This window comes from Crinia signifera, chromosome 19 (assembly GCF_055691185.1).
Source record: "Crinia signifera chromosome 19, ASM5569118v1, whole genome shotgun sequence".
In the NCBI taxonomy this organism is placed as follows: domain Eukaryota; kingdom Metazoa; phylum Chordata; class Amphibia; order Anura; family Myobatrachidae; genus Crinia; species Crinia signifera.
In genome coordinates this window covers 105,328,780-105,352,727 of record NC_139226.1, presented here as the reverse complement: position 1 = coordinate 105,352,727, position 23,948 = coordinate 105,328,780, and the positions used below count along the sequence as shown (strand labels likewise).

Genomic DNA, 23,948 nt, shown 5'->3' with positions numbered 1-23,948 from the left:
TCTTCTAGAGTTAAAATCCATTTGAATTATAGTAAAACATATGAGATTGTTCCCTGTCCAACTCTGTGTGTGTGTCTGTGTGTGTGTGTACAATGTTTAATCGCATCGCATTGTATGGCATTGTATGCCATAAAATTGTACATACATACAATTATAAAATTGTATGACATTGTACAGTATCGCGCGATATCGCGTCGCATCGCATGCCTTATGGTATGCGATGGGCGCCGCCAAAATACACAAGTACCGACTGTCCTGATATATGCTTGGAGGTTTCCTGCCCTTTAAAGTATATAGGAGGTTAATCCAGATTTTGTTCAATTGGACCCTATTCCACATAACGATGTCCAATTTTTTCAACCACCAAATTATGTTAAGATAAATATTCAACTATACGACTTAAGCCTATTAGCAGGAGAATTCTCCTTTCATTGCTACCAACATTGGAGTTTCAATACACCAGAGTGTGATCTTTTGGCCCAGATAGGCATTATTACCTTGAAGATCATAAACCCCCGATGAAGTCTCTAACCCAGCCGAAACGCGTTGGGTACTGATCACAGCTTTGAAAATAAAATAAAAACTTTCTTCAAAACAAGCTACAAGTGTATATTTTTATATATATTTTATTCATTTGAATTGTTTTATGGACATACATGCTTAGGGCGCTGATGACACTATTGTAGGTGTGTAAAGGTGTTGTAAGTTTCAACTAGTAGGGAACTAAGGCCCTTATTCTGGTTCACTCGCAAAGGCAAATTCCTTCTCAAATGGACAAAACCATGTGAACTGCAGGTGGGGCAGATGAAACCTGTGCAGATAGAGTTAGATTTGGGTGTTATATTGTTTCTGTGCAGGGTAAATACTGGCTGCTTTATTTTTACACAGAAAAATAGATCTCAGTTCGAAGTAAAACCCCACCCAAATCTAATTCTCTCTGCACAAGTTACATCTGCCCCACCTGCAGTGCACATGGTTTTGTCCATTTGAGAAGGAATTTGCCTTTGTGAGTGAACCAGAATAAGGGTATAAGAGTCAACAGCGATTGTTAATCTTTTAATAGTGCAATTCTGGAGATTGTGTTATATAGATATTACACAGTAGGACAGGGCTGCATGTGACAAGGACATGTGATGTGAGGAAGGTAATGGGGGCAGCAGAAAGTCACAGACTGAGTTTTCTATAGTGAAAGGGGCAGGGTCTCCCAGCAGCATAGAGAATATCAGGTGTAGAATGATATGTGGCAGGGGCAGTGTTATGATGTGAGCAGGGGAGTGGAGCATTAGGTAGTGGAAGGACTGATGTTCCTCAGCAGTAAGTTCATACATTCATTTTTGATTAATCTGTCTTTTTAAGAACCTAGAAGAGGTGACTTTCTTTATTTTGAGTATTATTTTAATGACACAATTTTATAGCTAATTGTTTGTTTTACCTCATGTCTGAACAATACACCTGTGTTTTATTTCAGAATGTGGTCATTTATCAAACCACATCTTTAAATGTTCCAGACACAACGGCGGCTTTCACTGACGGGGACACAAAGATACAGGGATAAAGGACAGTCCGTGTCACTGTGGGACAAGCACAGCAGGAGGACTACTCTAATTGCATGGGAGACATCACTATTTTAATCATTTATATTTTAATGGATTCACATTTCTTTTGGAATTCAGTTATCTAGCCTTCAAGTCATCGCATCCAATAGCATGGACAGATACCCAATGGGCGGATCCAACTCCGGGCCTCGACATAAAAATTGGCTTATGACCATGGAAGGTTCATGATGATGATCCGTCACCCAAATGGCCTCATAGTCAGTGATAAAATACAAGATTTAAAATGTCTAAATTTTTTCGAAAATGAGGCAATTTTTCTATTTTCATGTATTTTAGAAAGACAATGGGGCTGATTGTGTAGGTGTCCTGCCCACATGGCTCTGGCCTCATTTCCACGGTACTAGCCACACCCACACAGCATTGGCCACAGCTCCTCCCCTTTTTCGAATAGGTACTTGACTGTTTTCAGGCCCAGGTTAATCTGACCCTGTACAAGAAATAATTTTTTAATTATGGGTCCTTGTGAAACATCTTTTTTATACAGTTTATTTTGTGTCACGTAGTTTAGTGAGACAATACGTTTCTGTAACATATATGTCAGCACTGACAAGGGATGCAGGCCATAGTGTAACTACAAAGAGGGTGCCGCACGCCGGCAAAAGTTTGTCACTCACCCTCACCTGCTCTTTGTAGGGGATTCTCCCCACCCTGCTCACCAGCCACCACCAAGGTTTGTTGCGACAACCTCTATTAACTGTGTCCCTGCCAAAATGGCGGCTGGCTGCTCTAACATTCATATTAACTGTCTTCTATGAGGCGGTGGTCATTTTGGAAGGGAAATTTTCATTGCTGGCAGACATGACTGGACCCCAGCGGCAGATGGAGGCGGGATGGAGGGGTGGGAATCCCCTGACAACAAGCAGGTACCTGGCAGCATAAGCAATATCCTCCGCAGACTCCCAGTGCCCACAATCCACCCATTGCCTTCAATCCCCCTTGGGGTCTGTGGGGCTATTGCCACGCTATTGGCTATAGGTACTATAAAATGCATGGAAAGGTCATGGCATGACCTTATCTTAGCGGGCATGGCTATATCCAAAGTGGGAGATGAGCCAGTGGATGCTTGACCATGTACCTGTCCTTGCTTTACAATGCCACGAATACCAGCACTGTAATGCAGGGGCGGGGCTACAACAACGTACTCAGTGCAAGATGCATCATGGGCCCCAGGATATCCCACGTTCACAGCAAGGGGTGCCAGTATTTGGGAGGGGGGGGGGGCTCATGCAGCCGGTAGAGATAGGATCTTGGAAATTTTTCTATTTCCTCTTCTACAACCCTCTCCATTCTACAGGGTAGGCGCATGTGATCCACAGTGGATATGTGAATAATCTGGACCCACAATGGGGATTATATTGGCCAGAAAAATTTATTAACAAACAGGTGCAAATGCAAAAAGGTGCAATAATGCAATGCAAATATACAATACAATTAAAAAGTGACAATGCAGTTTTCCCAAAGTGACAATGCAGTATTTTTCAAAGTGCATGTGCAAAGGGATATGACGGGGCAATCTGTCCTTTTATCTCACCATTCCAGGGTGGTGCGGTGGGCTTGGTGCTAAAGTTGGTAAGTCCCGGGTAGCAGGATGAATGCACCACCGCACAGGCTTCGAATGGGGATAAGGATGGTGTATGTCAGAGTCCTCCCGTCAGCGTCTTGGCATCCTCATAACATGTTTCGGAAACTGGTTCCTTCTTCAGATGTGGATCCACATGTGGATCCACATGTGTGGATCCACATGTTTCGGAAACTGGTTCCTTTTTCAGATGTGGATCCACAATACTGCATTGTCACTTTGGGAAAACTGCATTGTCACTTTTTAATTGTATTGTATATTTGCATTGCATTATTGCACCTTTTTGCATTTGCACCTGTTTGTTAATAAATTTTTCTGGTCAATATAATCCCCATTGTGGGTCCAGATTATTCACATATCCACTGTGGATCACATGCGCCTACCCTGTTGACCTACCTCCCCAAAAACCAGTATATCTAAGAGTGGGTGTTGTACTCTTTCTTTGGCAACAGAGGGCTGCAGGTTTTTCCACAGTCAAAATAGTGCACACGGATACCACCCAAATCCCCATTTTTTAACCCTCTCCATTCAGCACCACCCTGACTTATATATGGCATGCTACCACTCATCTGTCCTGCCCCCACTCACTGCATGGCTAACCCCTGTAATATGGAGATAAGAACAAGAAATCGCCACATATAGGATGGTGACTGGATATTTATGTAGCTGTAACAAACAGGTTACTGCTTTTAAAATCAGCTTGGTTCATTTAAATATGTTCAATTATTTCAATAACACATACATTCACATGACATTTTATTTGCGATTATATCATCAGCAATTCTGAATACAATCACCTGCATTAATGGGTGCCGGATGACGAACAGAATCTGTGGCGAGCGCAGCAGTACCAGCGGTCGGGATTCCGATGTCTGTATAATGACCGTCAGAATCCCGTCTGTCGGAGCTGCATACTACACCTGCATTAACTGTGGAACAAAATGGCTGAAATGACAAAAAATGTCAGAAATGGAGCATCGCAAATATAGGCAATGTCCTGTTTCCGGTAGGCCACGCCCCCAAATTTTTGAGCGCGGCTTCGTCCCTCATCAAAGTTGGGAGGTATGCTTTTATATTTTATATTTTGCTTACATTAAAAAATAAATATATATTTTTCCCATGACGGCAGTGTGTCAATGATACCATTCCGTTCTTATAATAAAACTTCCTGGACAGGATTTGTATAAAGGCAACATAGGCAGTAGCGCAGGCAGATAACATTGTAACAGTGGCAGACTGAACCTAGAGCCCCATTCTGAGCGATATCTTTTATTATCTCGCCTAGTGTGTACACTCAGCATGGTGCGCTCCCATCCATCATTAACGACCCCCTCTCTCGTCTAAGCAGTTCAGCAGAGGGAGATCCTCGTTCACCCCGTCGCTCCCATCCCCTCTGGCGCTACCCCGGGTCCCACTGCCACCAATATCATTGGGTACAAGCATCGGCTAGTGTGTACCTGGCTTTAATCATTGGTCATTGGTTGGACCCACGAACGGTCGACATGCATTAGGTCAACCACAGAAGCTCGCCATGGCTTAAGTCAACACCTCAAATAGGTCAACATGCTCGAGGTCAACACAAGCATTAGGTATACAGTGTCTAGGTCGACATTCAAAAGCTTGTCACTGTTTTTCACTTTTTAGTTGTCCCGAATGTTGACATGGACGTCATGGACACTGTACCGTTGCACTGCGTCCCCTAGCATGGCTCGCTGCGCTTGGCACACTATCCTATTCTCCTTCATACCCTAGTGGATGGTAGGACGTGAAATACTGCCTGTTGGAACATATCGGCAAAAAGTGGAAAACCTATGTCAACTTTTTGTTTGTCGAAATAGACACTGTCGACCTAACGATTGTGTCAACCTTCCAACCGTGTCGACATTAATCATGTCAACCTTTGTCAGGTGTCTAAGCCATGTCGACCTCCATTGGTCAATGCAATGAATGTTGACCTTTTGTGTGTCAACCCAAATGACCATACACCATTACATACACGTGCGATCCCCTGCTGACACAGCATTGCATCACTTGTGAAAACATCAGTATCTGAGTAACCCTCAAATCATACTTGCCTACTTTTGAAAACTAATTTCAGGGAGATTATAGTTGGTAGTAGAATTTTGCACAGTGCCCCATTGAGGGGGCGTGTCATGCTCCACCCAAAGGGTGGAGATATTGTGAAAAGAGATTGTGAACGTGGCACCTAGAAGCGTGGGTGTGTACTGCTACATCTGAGAGGAATCTAGTAAAATGACTTATATCCAAATGTAGATGAGCCCCAAAGCAGTTAGTAAGAGCTACTATACTTGGTAAAGTGCTGGGAAATGGTGCTGATGATTCAATGTAAATGTATCTGTCTATCATTCCTTTTTTTCACAAAAATGTAACAGTGTAATGTGGGCTAGGTGAAAGGAGGGATATTGCTAGACTAATGAGGGAGAGAGGGAGATTGCTGTTATTTCAGGGAGTCTCCTGCAGAATGCAGGAGGGAGGGTAACTATAATGTAACAGTGTAATGTGGGCTAGGTGACATGAGGGAGATTGCCAGACTAATGAGGGAGAGAGGGAGTTTGCTGTTATTTCAGGGAGTCTCCTGCAGAATGCAGGAGGGAGGTTAACTATAATGTAACAGTGTAATGTGGGCTCGGTGAAATGAGGGAGATTACTAGACTAATGAGGGAGATTGCTTCTATGTCAGGGAGTCTTCTGCAGAATGCAGGAGGGAAGGTAACTATAAAGTAACAGTGCAATGTGGGCTAAGTGAAATGAGGGAGATTGCTAGACTAATGAGGGAGAGAGGGAGTCTCTGGGAGTCTCCTGCAGAATGCAGGAGGGTAGGCAACTATGCCTCAAATGCAGCCTGTAACATGTAGGAAGCTGAGTGTATGCCCCCCAATGATTGTCCTGGTGAAATAATTAGGCCACCGGCTCCAAAAGGGGTTGTGATATCACCAAAAGGGGGAATGGCTTCACAGGGGGGATAATGCTATTGTGAGCCACATCTCCTACTGTCAATCACTATAGGACAGGTTTGCCGACTTTCACAGTCTCCTCTCCGGGAGAATAGTATAAGAAGAAGGGAACCACCAGTGTAACTATAGCTGCTGTATCGGGAGGGTGTAAGGCTCCCAAAAGTGCAAGAGTAAGATATATAGAAATATGATAAAGCGCTCGGGTAATAACTGAATTTATTACAATATTAAAAGAGATGAAATACAAATAATAAAGGTACATGTGAGTTATCCGGGCTGCCGATTTTGTCCTTAAGTTTGGTTAACTTAAGGACACCCGACCGACGCGATGCCCACGATTTAGCTCCAAATCGGGGGCATCGCGTCGGTCGTGGCCGTTATAAGGGGCCGCGACGCGATGCCCCCGATTTCCCATAGACAGTAATGTTAAAAGACATGATTTCGGGGGCATCGCGTCGGTCGTGGCCGTTATAAGGGGCCGCGACGCGATGCCCACGATTTCCCATAGACAGTAATGTTAAAAGACGCGATGGACCCGATTTCCCATAGACAGCAATGTTAAAATAAAATTACAAGGTGAAATTGGCCAATATGTTTTTAAAAAATATGTTTCATGGCCCCCCACCACCGTTAACGCCACCCCGCTATTGACGCCAACCCGAAGCGTGGCGAGCGCAGCGAGCCCACGAGGGGCGGCGGTACTTGTCCTCCGACCTTTTCATGCCCTACTATTCACTAGGGCGTGGAGTGAGAATAGAATAGTGTGGCGAGCGCAGCGAGCCACCGAGCCCGAAGCGTGGCGAGCGCAGCGAGCCCCGCGAGGGAACGCGGATACCTGTGAAGGTGTCCGCGTCCCCTCGCGGGGCTCGCTGCGCTCGCCACGCTTCGGGCTCGGTGGCTCGCTGCGCTCGCCACACTATTCTATTCTCACTCCACGCCCTAGTGGATAGTAGGGCATGAAAAGGTCGGAGGACAAGTACCGCTGCCCCTCGCGGGCTCGCTGCGCTCGCCACGCTTCGGGTTGGCGTCAATAGCGGGGTGGCGTTAACGGTGGTGGGGGGCCATGAAACATATTTTTTAAAAACATATTGGCCAATTTCACCTTGTAATTTTATTTTAACATTGCTGTCTATGGGAAATCGGGTCCATCGCGTCTTTTAACATTACTGTCTATGAGAAATCGTGTCGGAAATCGGGTCCATCGCGTCTTTTAACATTAATGTCTATGGGAAATCGTGGGCATCGCGTCGCGGCTCCTTATAACGGCCACGACCGACGCGATGCCCCCGATTTCGGGCGCGATGAAAATATCGGCAGCCCGGATAACTCACAAGTACCATAATAAACAATACATTACATATGAGAATTCTCAAAAATGAAAAAAATGAAAAAATGTTGATAAAAATGTATTTAAAAAAGGATAATTTCCAGCTAGCAATCAATGATTGGGCCAAAAATGGATAATTTTAGTCCAAATCAACACCAGGATGTATAGTTAACATGTATTATGAATGACCTTAATAGGAGTGGGTTTTCAGAGTCCCGGAGATTTCCCAGTGGTGGATTCCCGAATCTCTCACGATTGGTGAAATAATGAGGCAGTCCTTAAGGTACGGCTGGTACCAAATGTATTGGCTGCAGATTCCAGGGGATCCAAAGTGGCGGATACAGCAAAACTGGTCCTGATGAAGGCGTGTGATCACGCTGAAACGCGTTGAGCCATCACATCCTGCTCTAGCACTCTAATGGAGAGCCATCCATCTCACACCCAGCTCCATTTCAAATCCTTGGAATCTCAGAGGACACCATACCCGGACCAGTTTTGCTGTATCCACCTCTTTGGATCCCCTGGAATCTGCAGCCAATACATTTGGTACCAGCCGTACCTTAAGGACTGCCTCATTATTTCACCATTCGTGAGAGATTCAGGAATCCAACACTGGGAAATCTCCGGGACTCTGAAAACCCACTCCTATTAAGGTCATTCATAATACATGGTAACTATACATCCTGGTGTTGATTTGGACTCAAATTATCCATTTTTGGCCCCATCATTGATTGCTAGCTGGAAATTATCCTTTTTTTAAATACATTTTTATCATCATTTTTTCATTTTTTTTTTCATTTTTGAGAATTCTCATATGTAATGTATTGTTTATTATGTGTATTTCATCTCTTTTAATATTGTAATAAATTCAGTAAATACCCGAGCGCTGTATCATATTTCTATATATCTTCCTCTCCGGGAGAAGCCCGGACAGGAGACTGTCAGCATCACTTCTGGGGGCGGGGACTGATGGAGACATCATCAGTCCCTGAGATACAAATGCAACAAAAGTCCTGTTTTTTTCTCTGCACAAGAAAATTTGGAAGACTTTGGCTGCTGTACTCAACACGAGGAGGTTTCACCAAAACACTCCAAAGAAAGTTAATAGTGCATGCATAGAAAAGTGTTTTTCCAAGAGCGCCACCAGTAGTTGTCTTTCACCAATATTTAGATAACAAGTAAAGAACTTTCCTTGAATTCTATACTATGAATCCTCTCCAAGTATATGGCTTTAAATCTTCAAAAAAAGAGATAATAGTGCAACATTGTTATAGGCACCAAAATTTTATAATAGTTTTATTGGTCCACTCACATTTTCTATAATAAAATAGAGCATGTAAATCCACTCCAAAATGGATAACTGGAAAATTTCTTCTCTTAAATAGGATCCTCAAATGCAGGATACTAAAAGAATCTCAAAACAATCTTTTATTTGTTTTTAATTTGTTTTTATTTGCATACAGTATTGCACTATGTTCATTTGTTTTGAGATTCTTTTAGTATCCTGCATTTGAGGATCCTATTTAAGAGTAGAAATTTTCCAGTTATCCATTTTGGAGTGGATTTACATGCTCTATTTTATTATAGAAAATGTGAGTGGACCAATAAAACTATTATAAATTTTTGGTGCCTATAACAATGTTGCACTATTATCTCTTTTTTTTAAGTTATTTCAGATTTAAAGCCATATACTTGGAGAGGATTCATAGTATAGAATTCAAGGAAAGTTCTTTACTTGTTATCTAAATATTGGTGAAAGACAACTACTGGTGGCGCTCTTGGAAAAACACTTTTCTATGCATGCATCATCAGTCCCTGCCCCCAGTAATGCAAATACCGCAATATGCGGGTCTCCGACGAGGGGCGGGGCTAAATATGACTGATTAGCATATTTAGCCCCGCCCCCTTCCACCGAAAAGCCGTGAATCGCGGCAATTTAAAGCTTCTACAACCAGGGACGTTAGGGGCTGAAGGGGGACCGCCGGAATCCGGGAGGGTGGCCCACCTTTCCGGGGGGCCGGGAGGGGGACCCGATTTTTGGAATCCTCCCGGCCATTCCGGGAGGGTTGGCAACCCTTTTATAGGGGGTATGACCAGCACTCTGAGAGCCTCATATACATGCACCAAAGGTGTTTGCATGGAAATAGGGGTAGTGTCCTACAATCGCCCCACTCCCCCATTTCACCCTCTGTTTCAGTGAATAGACGCTGTAGAGTAGCAGGGGAGACTCTTAACAAACCCCCCCCCCCCCCCACTGTGGATACTGCCAGCCCCTGGGTGGGACGCGGGACAGTCCCCCAAAAAAGGGACTGTCTTGTGAAAAACTGGATAGTTGGGAGGTATGACTCTGCAAATACATCCTCTCTGTAACTACTGTGGCAATACCATCGCGGTCACATGCGCAGTGCGCCTCAGTTGTATCAATAGAATAATCATGTTTGCATTCAGTTCTGAATGAGGCCACAAATCAGGGGTCCACACATACCTCCTTACAGATAGATTACACTGCATTTCCCATGGGATAGATTCGAACAATGTGGTTAGTGCTGGCTGCAGGCCCAGAGAAATCCATGAAAACGGGACTGGACTCCTCCCTGTACAAAGCGTCATGACATTCTTCTATCTCTGTAAACAACCACACATATTCAGGGAACGTCCTGACAGGGGATGTGACAGTATAATCGTCTCTGTAACACTCAGAGGGAACCACACACCCAGGTACCATCTGTATATTGCAATACGGTAAGATATCATATAGGGAGACAGATAATGTAGCAGCTGCGATGCGAAAGTAACTTACAGGGAAACTCAGCATCTGAACTTGTGCATCTCAGTCCGGTGCTATGCTCTGTTTGAGGGGGGGGGGGGGTTAATAAGATGGGAATTCTATTTCACATAGGATGTTGCTATGTGCGCTCGATGTGTTTTGTACTTGATCGCATCTCATCTAGTTCAAATCGCAGGAAATACGCTAAGACAGCGTGTGATTTCACTACAGGCAATGCGATCAGTACAATAAGTGCTGCATGCACATAGTTTTTTGACTTGCAATATGCGATGCCTGGGATCGCAAAACTCATCCGACCATCGCACCGTGTTTGGGCACCTTAAGTAAATTTCCTCCAGATGGTTTGATTCAGTGATGTACAGAGAAAAAATTGCAGCTGGCAGTTTGTATGCAACAGCTGTACCAATATATCCTGATGTCACAGCCACAGATTATGTACAATCAGGCAGCCCTATGAGTAGCTCTATGACTGCACAGGATGCTGTCACTGCAACTACTCTGTTACTTCCCCATAATCAGTCGCAGACTTAATGACATTGTGAATTAACCTATTACTCAGTGTTGCCGACTTTTAGATTCTCCTCTCCGGGAGAAGCCCGGAGAGGAGACTTTCAGCAGCAGTTCTGGGGGCGGGGCTTAAGCGTGGTGTCATGAAGCCCCGCCCCCAGGAGGCAAAATAGCCAAATTCACAGAGCTCTGTGGAGGGGGCGGGGCTAAAATGACGCAATTGTGCAATTTTAGCTCCGCCCCCTCCTCTTAGAACCGCGGATTGCGGCATTTAAATGCCGATGTCGGGGGAAGACAGGCGCAGGTCGACATGGACACTGGACACTGGACTGGACATGGACCCCTCGCTTGGCTCGCTGCACTTGCCATGCTTCGAAGTTGGTGCCTCACTGCGCTCGGCACACTATTTTATTCTCCCTCCATGCCCTAGTGGATGGTAGGGCATGAAATACTGCCTGTCGGCACATGTCGGCTGAAAATTTAGTAAAAAATTACATGTCGACCTTTTTTGACCATGTCGACCTATTGCCTGTCAACCTTTAAACCCTGTGGACCTTTTGACTGTTGACCCATCTGTAGTAATAATATGGGCATGAGTCATGGCCGGCCTTTTCGTAACCTGAAGAGAATCCTTACTAAACTTTATTTTTTGACCCCATTCTGACAGCCAAGATAAGATAAACAGCATGCGGTATATGGGCACCATGCCTATTTTGAGGTGCGGATTTCAAAACTAAATCACCCGGTTTGCATTCTTTTTAAAAAAAACGTAGGATGGTGATTTCATCAATATATATTTTTTTTAATAACATTTTTTTGTTTCCAAATCAACCTACAAAATGACCCATTCTTGTTATATGTCTGTTTCTTATCACTCATAGCTAGAAGAACCATGTCTGCACCTCAATCGGAACGTGGAGGCTTTGTCACTATAGCTCAAGGTGGCCCACAAAATAATGAACCTCTGGAGATACAAAAAAAGAATGTTCAGAACACAACACCTAAACCACTGATTAAATTTTTCCAAGGCGAACCTGAACCTCTTGGGGTGAGTACATTTACTATTGTTTGAAAAACAGACAGGAGTAGACACAGATCTACAGTATCACAGAGACAATGGTCTGGCTCATGCAGGCAGCGATTCTGGGCCTTGTATGCTTATTTTTTAAAAACTACTAAGAGTTGTATATTCTCCAAATGCACCTTAATGGTGGACTCTTTTTGACCAGTTTCACCTTGTTATATGTTAATCTAACTTGGTGAATTTGACTTGTTCATTCTCATCAACTTTACTCGGTATGTGCATAGAAGTAGCACTCTAAAGTGGGGCCCATAGCATAATATGGGGGTGTAATTAAGCTGGCCCCTCATCTTCTCGTACCGCCCACTCAGGTTTTCTTGGCATGCACATAATGTGAAGTGAATCCCTTGGGAAATTGAACCTAATATCCCAAGCCTGACCGTACAGGCCCCATCTACGGTCAGGTCATAACAGTGGTGAGCAATAGCAACCACAGACCCTGTGGTAACTTGGAGGTGCTGGGTGGGCACCAAGGGTTTGCAGCAGCTATTGTCTGGACACAACCTCAGCCAGGTGCTCCTCCTGCTGCCATTATAAATGTTGATCACAAAATGGCCACCTACGTACAGAAGACAGTTATTGGGGATGCTAGAGGAGGTTGTGGGTATATTTAATGAAGCTTCTAAAACAGACAGTGATGATGTTTCCCATAGCAACCAATCAGACTGTCTCTTATTTTCTAGAATGCAATATAGAAATGATAGACACAATCTTATTGGTTGCTATAGTCAACGCCACCAGTTGTTTTAGAAGTTTCCAGAACCTTATTTGTTATCTAATTGGAGAGATGACTAGATCTTGTTTCCTTTTTTTTAGGTGACCCAGATAGTTGTAGGAATAACTCACATTGTACTAGGCATTGTTCTGACTTTAATATGCCACGAGAGACAGTGTTCTTTCTTCAGTATATTGATTTATAGTGGTGCGCCTTATTGGACTGGCACGATGGTAAGAAAATTTATTTTTTTGCATTTCATGCTACATGTATACCTGGTAAAGAGCCATGGAAATGTATTAATTAATGGTCGAATGAGATTTAAAATATATAAACTGGTGTCGATCAATGTTGCATTTCAGGGGCTGAACCATACATTTGGTTAAAGGTTATTTTTTATTTGAATTTTTAAATATTTTAAAAATTCAATAAATGTGTGTTTTGGCCCTGGAAGTATAACTTTAATTTTGGTCAATTTCCATCCATTTGATCGGTCAGGATGTATCAAAATCGACCTTTAGCAAATTCCCCCCTAAGAACCAGATGGGAGTTCTATTTCACATGGGATGTTGCTTTGGGCAACCAATCAGATGCTTTCTCTTATCTTCTAAAAGGTGCCAAATAAATAATAAGCAGATCCTGACTAGTTGCCTATAGCAACATCCCATCTTAGTAAATTTTGTGCCATTTAATTGTACAAATCATGGGTGACATTTAATGGGATGCGAGTTTGTGTTTTTGCAATTTTTATTAAAGAAACGTCCAAATTTGCACATTTTTCTGAAATCACCAACTTAATGGGATGCATTAAGGAGGGGGGTGTTGGACCAGGGCCCCCATTGGGCCCCTCCAGCAAGCCCGGGCCCGGGTAATTAGTACCCGGGAACTGCTCTATAACATTATACATGGCAAAGTAAGAGCTGGCACTGCACTCACAGCTCTTATTATGGGCTGCCTATCACCTCCTGGAACCCCAGAGTGATGAAACAGGGGTCAGGCCACACCTCCTCCATACCCCTGCTCCATGAAGCCATGCCCCCCTTTTGCACCATGCATCTACGACGCATGAGTGTCATTAGGGTAAGTGACGCCTCTGGATGTTTCTATAGAACCAGTGCTGATTTTATTGCAAAAAGATGATAATTGTAGATATTGCTCTATTAAGTAACAAATATTTCAAGAGCAAAATAAATAATCCATGTTATCAAAAAAAAAAAAAAGTAACAAATATTAAGATAAGCTTTTTTCATTTTAGTGCGTTATTTCGGGATCTCTCTCAGTTGCTGCTTCTTACAAACCAATGGTGGGAAAGGTGAGAACGTGTACTTATTATATTTAAATGATAAGATATATAGGGCCAGATGTATCAACCTTCAAAAAGTGATAAAGTGGAGAGTGATTAACAACCAGCCAATCAGCTCCTACCTGAAATGTTTGACAGATAGGAGCTGATTGGCTGGTTTTTAATCACTCTCAACTGTATCACTTTTTGAAGCTTGATACATCTGGCCCATAGCGGCAAAGGTATCACACGGTGAGGAGCCCTATTGTTGTGATAAAACCTCTTTACAACATCAAGGTTTGTTATATGTGAAAGGGGTCAAAGCATACAACAATGTTTTTATGGTGAGGAATTGAGGAAGAGTACACAAATATTCTCCTTATCCTCTTGTACTTAAAAACATTAGCATCCTTTATTTCTAATATGTTATCATCAACATTTTAACTAGTACTGCTCATTCCCACATTTGCAGAGGGTGTAGAAATAGTGGAAGGAGGCTTTTTATATATAAGTACAAAGTGCAGTATAAGCAATGTCAGACTCACACATAGCTTACATGGACATCCTTACATTCTCCGCAGGGACTTGTGAATACACAGTTTGTTCTTTAGTCTTAGTGTTCTTTTATTTAGCGCTATTGATTTGTCAGTTTTTAATGTGATACCTCTTTTTTAACATTGTGAAAGATTTGTATTTTAGGTGCCCTTTACTAAACTTTCTGGACCAATTTTAGTATATATTTTAATACTATCATGACTGGTAGCAGCCTAAGCTCTAGTACTTGGTTGCTGCTCCTACTCTTCTTTTTACAGGTTGCGATACATATCAAATGACAGCACATAATATTATTGCAATGCAATTGCAACTACTGAGCATTATTATTGCTTGGTACTAAAAATAATTTCCCCTCAAATTATTAGTATTTTATATTTATTAACTTCACACTGTGATTCACAATTATATTATTAATTCAGTGGCAAAGTCTGGCCCTGAAGACACAATTTTACAATAAAGACAAACTTCACACTGCGACTCTCAAAGTGCTTAGATGTTAATGGCACAGATGGGCCCTGAACACACACAACTTTTGAGAGCAGCAGTGTGTACTGTGTAACTGTGTACAAATAAAGGGATAAATGCTGCACATTAATTAGGAGCTCTGGCCTGCAATGTAGGTGCTAGACAGTGTAAAAAAAAACACTAGTGTGCACAAAGGGTTAATTCTGCTCCTATATTAGGAGTTCTGGGCTGCATTGTGGGCAGTTACATGATCAGTCCTACCCATGGTTGCCTACCTGACCCTCTCCATCAGGGAGAAAATGCTCTGTTCCTGGACTTCCCTGGTAATGTATGATTGCCATCACCTTTGGTGAAACACCTTTCTTATCAATTACCTGGCTCCCCACAGGTGATGGCAATCATACATTACCAGGAAAGTCCAGGAACAGAGCATTTTCTCCCTGAAGGAGAGGGTCAGGTAGGCAAGCATGGGTATGACTGAGCATGTAACTGCCCGCAATGCAGCCCAGAACTCCTAACATAGGATCAGAATTAACCCTGTGTGCACAGAGGAACAGAGCATTTTCTCCCTGAAGGAGAGGGTCAGGTAGGCAACCATGGTCATACCTCCCAACATGAAGTTGAACCCTTTGCAGGAGGGACACTACTCTGCTCCTGGACTTAATTTATGATTGCCGTCACCAGGGCATAAAGTGGTCATGCAGAGGTGGTGGAACTCATTTGTCTATGCCAACTAATTACACCCCCTTTCCACCCCCCATTAGGCAGAGACAGGGCCAGTGGTAGGGTTTTTGGCATCCCCCTACAAACTAGAATGCTTTTCTGTGAGAATAACTGTGCAGGGCCAATGTGGAGGTTAAAATGTTCCACCTCACCATTCGAGGTGGTGGAACTCAGTTCCACCCCGTCCCCCCTCAATTTAATCCCTGGCCGTCACCTGTGTGAACTGTTAAACTAATAAGAAAGGTGTTAAAACACAGGTGCTAGCAATCATAATTTAAGAGGGAAGTCCAGGAACAGAGCATTCTGTCCCTCCTGAAGAGGGTCACATTGGGAGGTATGGCTTAGCACCAGTGTGACTGTGCACCAACAATGAGTAAATGTCAAATGATTGCTAAATGAATTATTGTGGGCCATGGATGAGAGATATAGGGCTACATGGGGGGAAGACGCCGGGGGATTATTATTTTAGGATATACAAATAGGGTAATCTCTAACCGACCATGTGGTAGAACACTAGCACCAGATCTTTGAAAGGAATCATGGATTACACAGGTTCTGTGGCTGATTACAACCATGGAAAGTGCAGGATTGATCTGTGTGACTCATTACTTGTGTCCATATATTGAGGTGATCTTTAATGTTATAAACGCTTGTCCATCCTGGCTACAGGTTGGTTCCCATTCCTCTTATTTTATAGTTGTTTACATAAAACATTACAAAAGAAATGCAATGGTCTTAAAAATATATATTTTATCATATTAAATAATCTTTTTATGTTTCTTTTATGTTCCAGGTGAACGCCAGCTTGGTTCTAAACATAATCAGCTCAATAACAGCAGCTATAGCCGTGATAATATATTGTCTATTTTTCCCACACATAACACAATCATATTATTACCACACATTTAACACTGTGTACTGTGCATATCACTGGTCAAGCCAAGCCTGTGATGGGGAGTTCCAGACTCTGGTAATTTCTATATGCTTCATGTTGGTAGAAAGTATAACTTGTCACATCTTTGTATTTTTTTTGCTATGTCATATATTTCAGGTAACCGGAGGATTTTTTTTTTAGATGTTTTTGTAAACTGGAGTAAGGAGGACAAACAACATAATCTTCACCGAAACTCATCCCTATGTTCAGGGACAGACTGAGCCACGGAACCGGACCTGGCATTTGTGCACGAGCGCAACGTGACGTTGTGTACGTGCACATGCCGGGGTGCGTGCGCTGCTGATCCCAGCTTGCACATGTGAAGGGAATAGCTGAACGTGATGCCCCCTCTCTTCTGGACACGATCAGTGCACAGAGAGAGCCGCAGAACCAGCCGCGAGTCCAGCGGCTCTCTCTGTGCACCCATCAGGAGGTGGTACTACCTCCCTGGATTAATAAATCGGCCCACCTGGCCATCGGCCCCTCTGGCATTTGCTAGAAGTGCCAGATGGCCAGTCCAGCCCTGCCTAATGTTAAGTAGTTTCAATTCAATATAGCATACCTCCCAACTTTAGGGTTGGTCTGATACTTCCCCCCTAAAAAGGGGGTGCCTACAGGAAAAGCGGGCATGTCCTCAGATCTAGGGGGAGTGTATTAGCGACATGGCCCTCCATTTTTGTCATTTTGGCTTGCAGCCCCCAGCTCCCCTCCCTGCACGGGTAGATACTGTGAAAATGATGTCTTGGCTACCAATGACATAATCCACACATGGGCCCTTATTCTGATTGACGCGGACTTTACCGCATACTTTCGGATCGCGTCTTTTCGGCGTCTGCGCATGCGTGGAGAACGCAACGCGCATGTGCCACGCCTTGACTCCGTACCAGTTCGGCCAAATCCCGTACAAAACTGTTCCCCGCAATCAGTCGGGAAATATGGGCGTATTATGGGCGTCATGCGGAATGTCACATGGGCGTAGTTTCAAAGTGGGCAAAACGGGGCGGAAACATGGGCGGACACGGGGGAGTACACTTATGTTGGGGGGCGTACATTCGGATAGCACTCCGAATGCACGCGATCAAAAAGGGCAGAAATGTGCGGTGTCCACAAGTGTACTATTGCTTTGCGGACACCACTCGTTCATGCGGTAGGCGAACGTACCGCCTAATGACTACAAGCATTAACACCTGAACCCAATAGAATCGACTCCTTTACGCATTACTCACTAATAGGACGCTTGTCAGTGCTTTAATTGAAACCATTGCACTTCAATTGCTGTAAGGGTTAATGTGTGCAATGCATGTGTTAGGCATGCTTGTAAGGATATATTGGAATCTAATTGATTCCAATTCCAAATAAGCAGTTTTTTATGAGGATAGGTAATTGAATAAGTGGGTCATGTGATGTATTGCAGAAGATACTTAATAGTGGGTTGTTTGGCGTAAATACTCCGCTTACGGGCGGTAGCACCGCTTGGCTCCCGTTCGGATGCGGTATTTCCGAGCAAACTCTGTAATACTCTGTAATACCGTGCAGAATCGGAGTGTTTCTCCCGCACACGCATGGTTTGTATGTCGTCCGTAAACACGCCCTGTTCTTAAAGAGTCAGTCCGTCCGAATGCGGAGGACACGTGGGCGTTTCTACGGACGATGGCCGCATGCGGCAAAACACCGTGGCGTGCGGACCGCTCCGTAAGAATGCGGGAATATCCGCACCGATCAGAATAAGGGCCCTTGACTGGCCCACCTGCAAATCTTGGCTTGGAGTCCTTTTTGCTTCAAGCACTGCCTCCAGCCAGTAGCATCCATCTGTTCCACGCGAATTAAGGAAAGAGGACTCATTACCATCCGCTTATAGTAAGCTCCAAGATGTCTTTAGTAAGCATGCCGCCAACACCTCAATTGGACAGCCATTGCCCAATTGACCTCATTCCGGGTAAAACTCCGTACTTACCCAAGCAATGTCGGAGCTGGGGCCGGGTTCTTCTGCAATGTTACATCATTTGTGGGGAGTATATGAAATATATTTTAGAAAACTATAATAGATTATTTAGAATAATAGCAATCAGTTCAGAATCAGATAGATTCTGTATTATATCCCAAAATTTTGTCAAAGGCACCCAAGTTCCAAACTCATTGAGGCATCGAGTTTCTAGTCAATAAAATTGTAGCCTCTCAGATAAGATCTGGACACTTAAGGCATATAGATGTATCAGGCCGAAAAATCTGGTGAAATCAGCCCAGATCGCAAGTGTCTGACTTCCAATCTGATCCGATGTGCGGAGATTTGGAGGTCAGGCATGCAGCATGTAAGATGAGTTGGATTTGGACCCATCGGCAGCACATTGCAGATGCTTTTTAGCACCCGTGATGTAACCAGTCCGATTACAACATTGAGGACACAAGACCTCCCTCCTGCCAAGGCTTTAGTACATGAGCATCACACATTTGTCCTGCTTTCCACCAAACCCTATTAGCATCACTGGGACAGTGGCCACCATATGATAAGCAATAAGCACTTGGACCACCGCCTCTCTTATAGCGCCTCTGGATTAATGATAATACAACTGAAACTGGTATATACTGTATTTTGCTGGTCTATATTATACAGGGGAACATTAGTTAATGTTGGGGTACACTATATTTATATAATAATATAATAATCTGTTTTTCATTTCTTTCTGTTGTAGCCTCTGCTCGTAGGCATCGTATCGATTCTATTCATTCTTACTATACTGGAGTTCTGCATCGCCTTGTCTACATCGATTTTTGGGTGCAAAACTGTATGCAGGACATCCTACAATGAAGTGGTAAGGGTTACTCAGCGTTTTATACAGTAGCTAATGGTTCAGCACTCCACCCAATTAGTTATAGGAGTTACTATTAGGGTAGCTATCAGGTCAGGTAGGCACCAGCATTACGTATAAAATGTGGGCAGATGAGAGCCTAGCCGGGTCCAGGTACTTTTCAGGGGGGCGTGGATTAATTGTGGGAGGCGTGGCCATCTATCCATAGAATAAAATAACATTTTTTAATGGATATTAGATAAATACCCCATTCACCCTGGCTAGCCGGGTCGCACCCGAGATTTTGGACCCGGCTTGCGAACCAGCTTGCCAGCGCTTTCACATTTCACCTGACCCGGCATAAAGCCAGGTGGGTGACATCATCGGGAGGCGGGGCCGAGGCGGCGCTGGGAGATGACAGCATTGAATAGACGGCAGCCCCTATTCCCCCTGTCGGAAATAGCCACCGACTTTGAATACCGCCCTTAATGTCTAAAGTTCATTTCTGGATACATGTACTGTATGTAAAGTCTTAGGAATGTTTGTTATTACAATTTGCGTCCAGGGTAAATAACAATGTAGACAAGGGGTGTTCTGGGTTGCTTATTATTGTGCCCAGAATTGAAAGGTTCCCACCATGTCTTATCTCTGTCCCACTCATCCTTCCTCCTGCCTTTCTGTTTCTCTTTTTGCCCCCCCACCTACACTACCAGTCGCTCAACTCTTTCCCCCACTTCACAACCCCCCCCCCCCCCCCACATCTCTCATCTCTGTCCAGCTTTTCACTCCCCCCACCTCCATCAACCCTTACACTACCACCGGTTTTCATATCCACACCCCTCACTTCACCCATATTCCTGTCTTTATTCTCCACCCATCCTCACATCACCCATCTTCCTTTTTTCCCATCTCTGTCCCTCTCACCCCACCCGCTGCGTTTTGGGGCGGGGGGTGATGCCCGGCATCATTTCCCGGGGCTGGGGGGTGGCGGGGGGTATAGGAGGTGACACTCACCTCGCTGGTGCCACTCACCACTGCACAGGTCAGGACCCGTGCAGCGGTTCCTTCTTCTGCGACTGGCGGGGAGATCCGTCCCTAGTCCCTGCTGCAGCCGCTGACTGTGTAGCGCTGCTGCCACAGAGGCACTGTTCCCCACTGACGCCAATGGTGAGGGGCAGGCGGCATCTTCTGGGACCAGTGTCTCACCACCAGCGCTAGGCAGCCATCGCCAGCAGCAGGGACCAGGGACAGTTTTTAGAATGCTGCTGCTCTTTTAATTGTTGGGCTGAAGAGGCGCCCTCCAGTGGCCGGCTCCCTAGGCAGCTGCCTAAAGCTGCCTAGTGGTAGCGCCGGCCCTGAGGGGGCTTCTTATGTATCTTAGATAAATGGGGCCCCTAGTATGAAATATTTACTCAATATGGGATGATATGCAGCAACATTCCTTATGCATGATGTAGTTTGTCCAATTCAATTGGGCCAGCTTAATTAGCCTTGGGAGGCACCAAACAGCTCATGTCAGCTCAGTAGGATGTTTGTAGATGCTTTCTCCTTGCAGCATATAGATAGAGGATTGCCCATGCCTAACATTTCACCTTTTTGTTTATTCCAGTCTGTTGTTGTGTATCACACATCATCTACAAATGCTCCCAGCCAATCCGCTGTCCCTACAACTGCATGTATTTCTGATGGAGAGTTTAGGTCACAGTGATGGATAATTAGGAAAAAGGGAAGGGGAAAGAGACTTGCATAGGATGAAAATTATATTTTACATATGTTGAACCAACATGTAATTATATTCAGACTTCAGTGTTACAGTATAATTGTTGCTGCTCCCTAGAGTTATGAATAGTCACTGTACCAAAGAAAAAAGATACCGTAACTCTTTTTGTGGGGCACTGCTTTTGTTCTAATTAGTTAGTTTAAAATGTATTTTTATTGGTATGCATTAAAATGCAGCTTCGCACCAACTTATATTATTCCACTGAGTTGATGCGCTGCATTTGAATGCATACCAATAAAAATACATTTTAAACGAACTAATTTAAACAAAAGCAGTGCCCCAACAAAAAGAGTTATCCTTTTTCTTTTTTTTGGTACAGTCACAGTGATGGATCCCAGTGTTATCTATGTTCCAGCATTCTGAGAATAAATACACAGCACTGTGCACATGATACACATTACGGCACTGTCTCATGCTCTGATAGTTATGAATTGTATGCCATGGGTCTTCAACCTGTGGCCCTCCAGATGTTGTGAAACTACATGTTCCAACATGCATTGCCCCATTTTTTCCTATGAGAGCATGCCAAAACTGTCAGGGCATGCTGGGACATGTAGTTCTACAACATCTGGAGGGCCACAGGTTGAAGACATGTGGTATATACGGTCTGTGTGCCCCCTGGTGGCCAGTAAGCCTATATTCATGGACTGTACCATTGCATACATTTGGGCTACAGATGCAATATAATAAAATAAGTTTACCTTGAAGAGCTGCCTATTTCCGGACATTGTATAGTTCGGGAACACCACCCCTCCAGACCTTCTTTTTTATCGGACTGTCTGGAGTAATCCTGGTAGGTGGTAACCCTAGGCTAAATAGGTGTGTTGTATGGTAACGGAATGTTGGACAACAGGCTACTGTAACTGTTCCGTCGTTGCGTCAATAGTGTGGGGGCAAAGTTACTGACTATTCTGAGATGTGTGTACATAACACCCTGCACTCGTGTACATCCATACCCCCCCCCCCAATACACTTACCTAACCAAAAAGACATTTGATCAAAAATTGAATTTTTTGCAGTGGGCAATGTCCAGGCATTAGTTCTACAGTGTCTGGGTAGACAATTAAATGGCCAACAATGATTGGTGGACAGTCAATAGGTCAACATGGTCATAAGGTCGAGTCAAAAGGTCAACATGGTCAAAAAGGTTTAGTCAAAAGGTCGAAATAGTGAAATGCTTGACAGTCAAAAGGTATACATGGTCAAAAGGTCAATATGGAAAAGGTTGACATGAGTTTTTCATGATTTTTTGTAAAAAAAACTACTTGTTCATACTTTGCCATCTATGTGGGCACAGAGTTAGATGATAGTGTGCCGAAGTATGTCGAGCACAGCTGCCATGTGAGGGGGTGCTGCACACATATACAGTGTCCATGGCAACCTATGTCAATATAGGCAACAAAAAAACATGAAAAACTACTGTCAACCTTTGTCGACCTTTCGACCCTGTCAACCTTTCGAATCTGTCAAACATTAGTTGTCGACCTTTTGATTGTAGACCTAGACACTGTAGATCTAAAAGGCCATAATCCCTGAGGTCACAGGGGGATGGGAACTGCACTGCTTAGCATACATGAGACTGTGGGGGCTATTGTAGTTTCTTCGGTCTCCCATGCGTTCGCACGGGGGGCCTGATGTTTTACATTTGCGCATGCACAGACGCATTTCTGCGCATGTGCAAATGCAGGGTGCACAACCCACTCGCACCTAATAGTGCGGGCGGGAATGTGGGAGGCGGGAGGGGGCACCGCCCATGGGAACGCTCAGTGTTTCATGGGCTGCTGGAGGGAGGGTTAGGGGTGGGGTTAGCTGACTTATCTTAATGTGTTGGTATTATGGCAATCAGGGTGCCACTGATGTTTTTTTGACTGCTCAGAGGACATCCCCAAACTACAGTATGGCTATAAGGATGGCCACCGGCCAACATGTACTGGGATGATGGTATGAGAGACGCTGTATTCACACTTCCTAGCTGCCTAAATGGCTTTTTTAGGGGTATGTGCAGGACCCTTATTGGAGAAGTTAACAGGTAAATCTGCGACCACGTTCTCTTAGTTCTTAGAGATTGTTATAGCTTATATAGCATATACTGGGAGTCTACTGTGCAACCCATTGCTCTTCTATTGGAATCCACTAAATCCTAATACACTGTTAAGTCCATTTTTACTCTTTACATTTTTTACGTAATAAACATACATAAAGTATAAAATCTTTCCATGGATTGTTATCAAATGTAGAGCCCAACAATCATATACACCCAAATATATTCACACATACCCTATATATTTACACAGATACCCTATATAAAGAATCATTGATAAATGTTTAAAAGGGCAGATGTATCAAACTTTCTAAAGAAGAGGACAGCTGGAGCCGTTGCCGATGGCAACAAATGACCTCCTAGCTATCCTTAATCTAGTACATTACATAAAATAATAGCTATAAGCTTATTTGTTGCTATGGGCAACATCTTGATCCTCTAGAATATCTGATACATGTAACCCCCACGGTCATGTGTGGTTTGGCAGGGACACCGCATACATGTACATGCTGTATAAATAATTAATGTAAATCCAAATGATATATTATGTTTTGATTTTTCTATTAAAAGTAATAAAGATAAATGTAATCCACGTAAAATATGTTGTATGTCATTTTTGGGAGCGTGGGGTGCTATAACTGCAACCATTTGAATAGTAAGAAGATCTGCAATAATATCATATACTAGAGATGAGCGCGTTCGGATTCAGGGAATCCGGAGACCCCCGAACACCCCCCATCCGAACCTGTTCAAAAGCCTGTTTGGGTATTCCCGCCCAGCCTCAGAGCGCGCCT

General features: G+C 43.9%; 2 protein-coding genes across 5 annotated transcripts in view; both read left to right on the top strand.

The window, feature by feature from the left end:
* LOC146042827 (membrane-spanning 4-domains subfamily A member 4A-like) overlaps nt 1-2,071 on the top strand; it is a 42,930-nt gene extending 40,859 nt beyond the window's left edge. For both annotated transcript variants that reach the window (XM_083163083.1, XM_083163082.1), the window contains one exon: nt 1,469-2,071. In XM_083163083.1, coding sequence (XP_083019209.1) covers nt 1,469-1,555 — 87 coding nt within the window. In that variant the 3' untranslated portion in view covers nt 1,556-2,071. The remainder of the gene's footprint in view (nt 1-1,468) is intronic.
* A 7,187-nt stretch (nt 2,072-9,258) lies between these two features.
* LOC146042824 (membrane-spanning 4-domains subfamily A member 4A-like) lies at nt 9,259-22,068 on the top strand. 3 transcript variants are annotated; one of them, XM_083163081.1, is made up of 7 exons: nt 9,259-10,215; nt 11,674-11,840; nt 12,690-12,821; nt 13,844-13,900; nt 16,407-16,583; nt 19,238-19,357; nt 20,943-22,068. In XM_083163081.1, the coding sequence occupies exons 2-7, from the start codon at nt 11,685-11,687 to the stop codon at nt 21,039-21,041; spliced, it is 741 nt and encodes a 246-aa protein (XP_083019207.1). In that variant the 5' UTR covers nt 9,259-10,215; nt 11,674-11,684; the 3' UTR covers nt 21,042-22,068. The 3 variants fall into 3 exon arrangements, with proteins under 3 accessions (XP_083019207.1, XP_083019206.1, XP_083019205.1); XM_083163079.1 differs by having other exon boundaries at nt 9,260-10,239; XM_083163080.1 differs by having other exon boundaries at nt 9,259-11,840.
* The last annotated feature ends 1,880 nt before the right edge of the window (nt 22,069-23,948 follow it).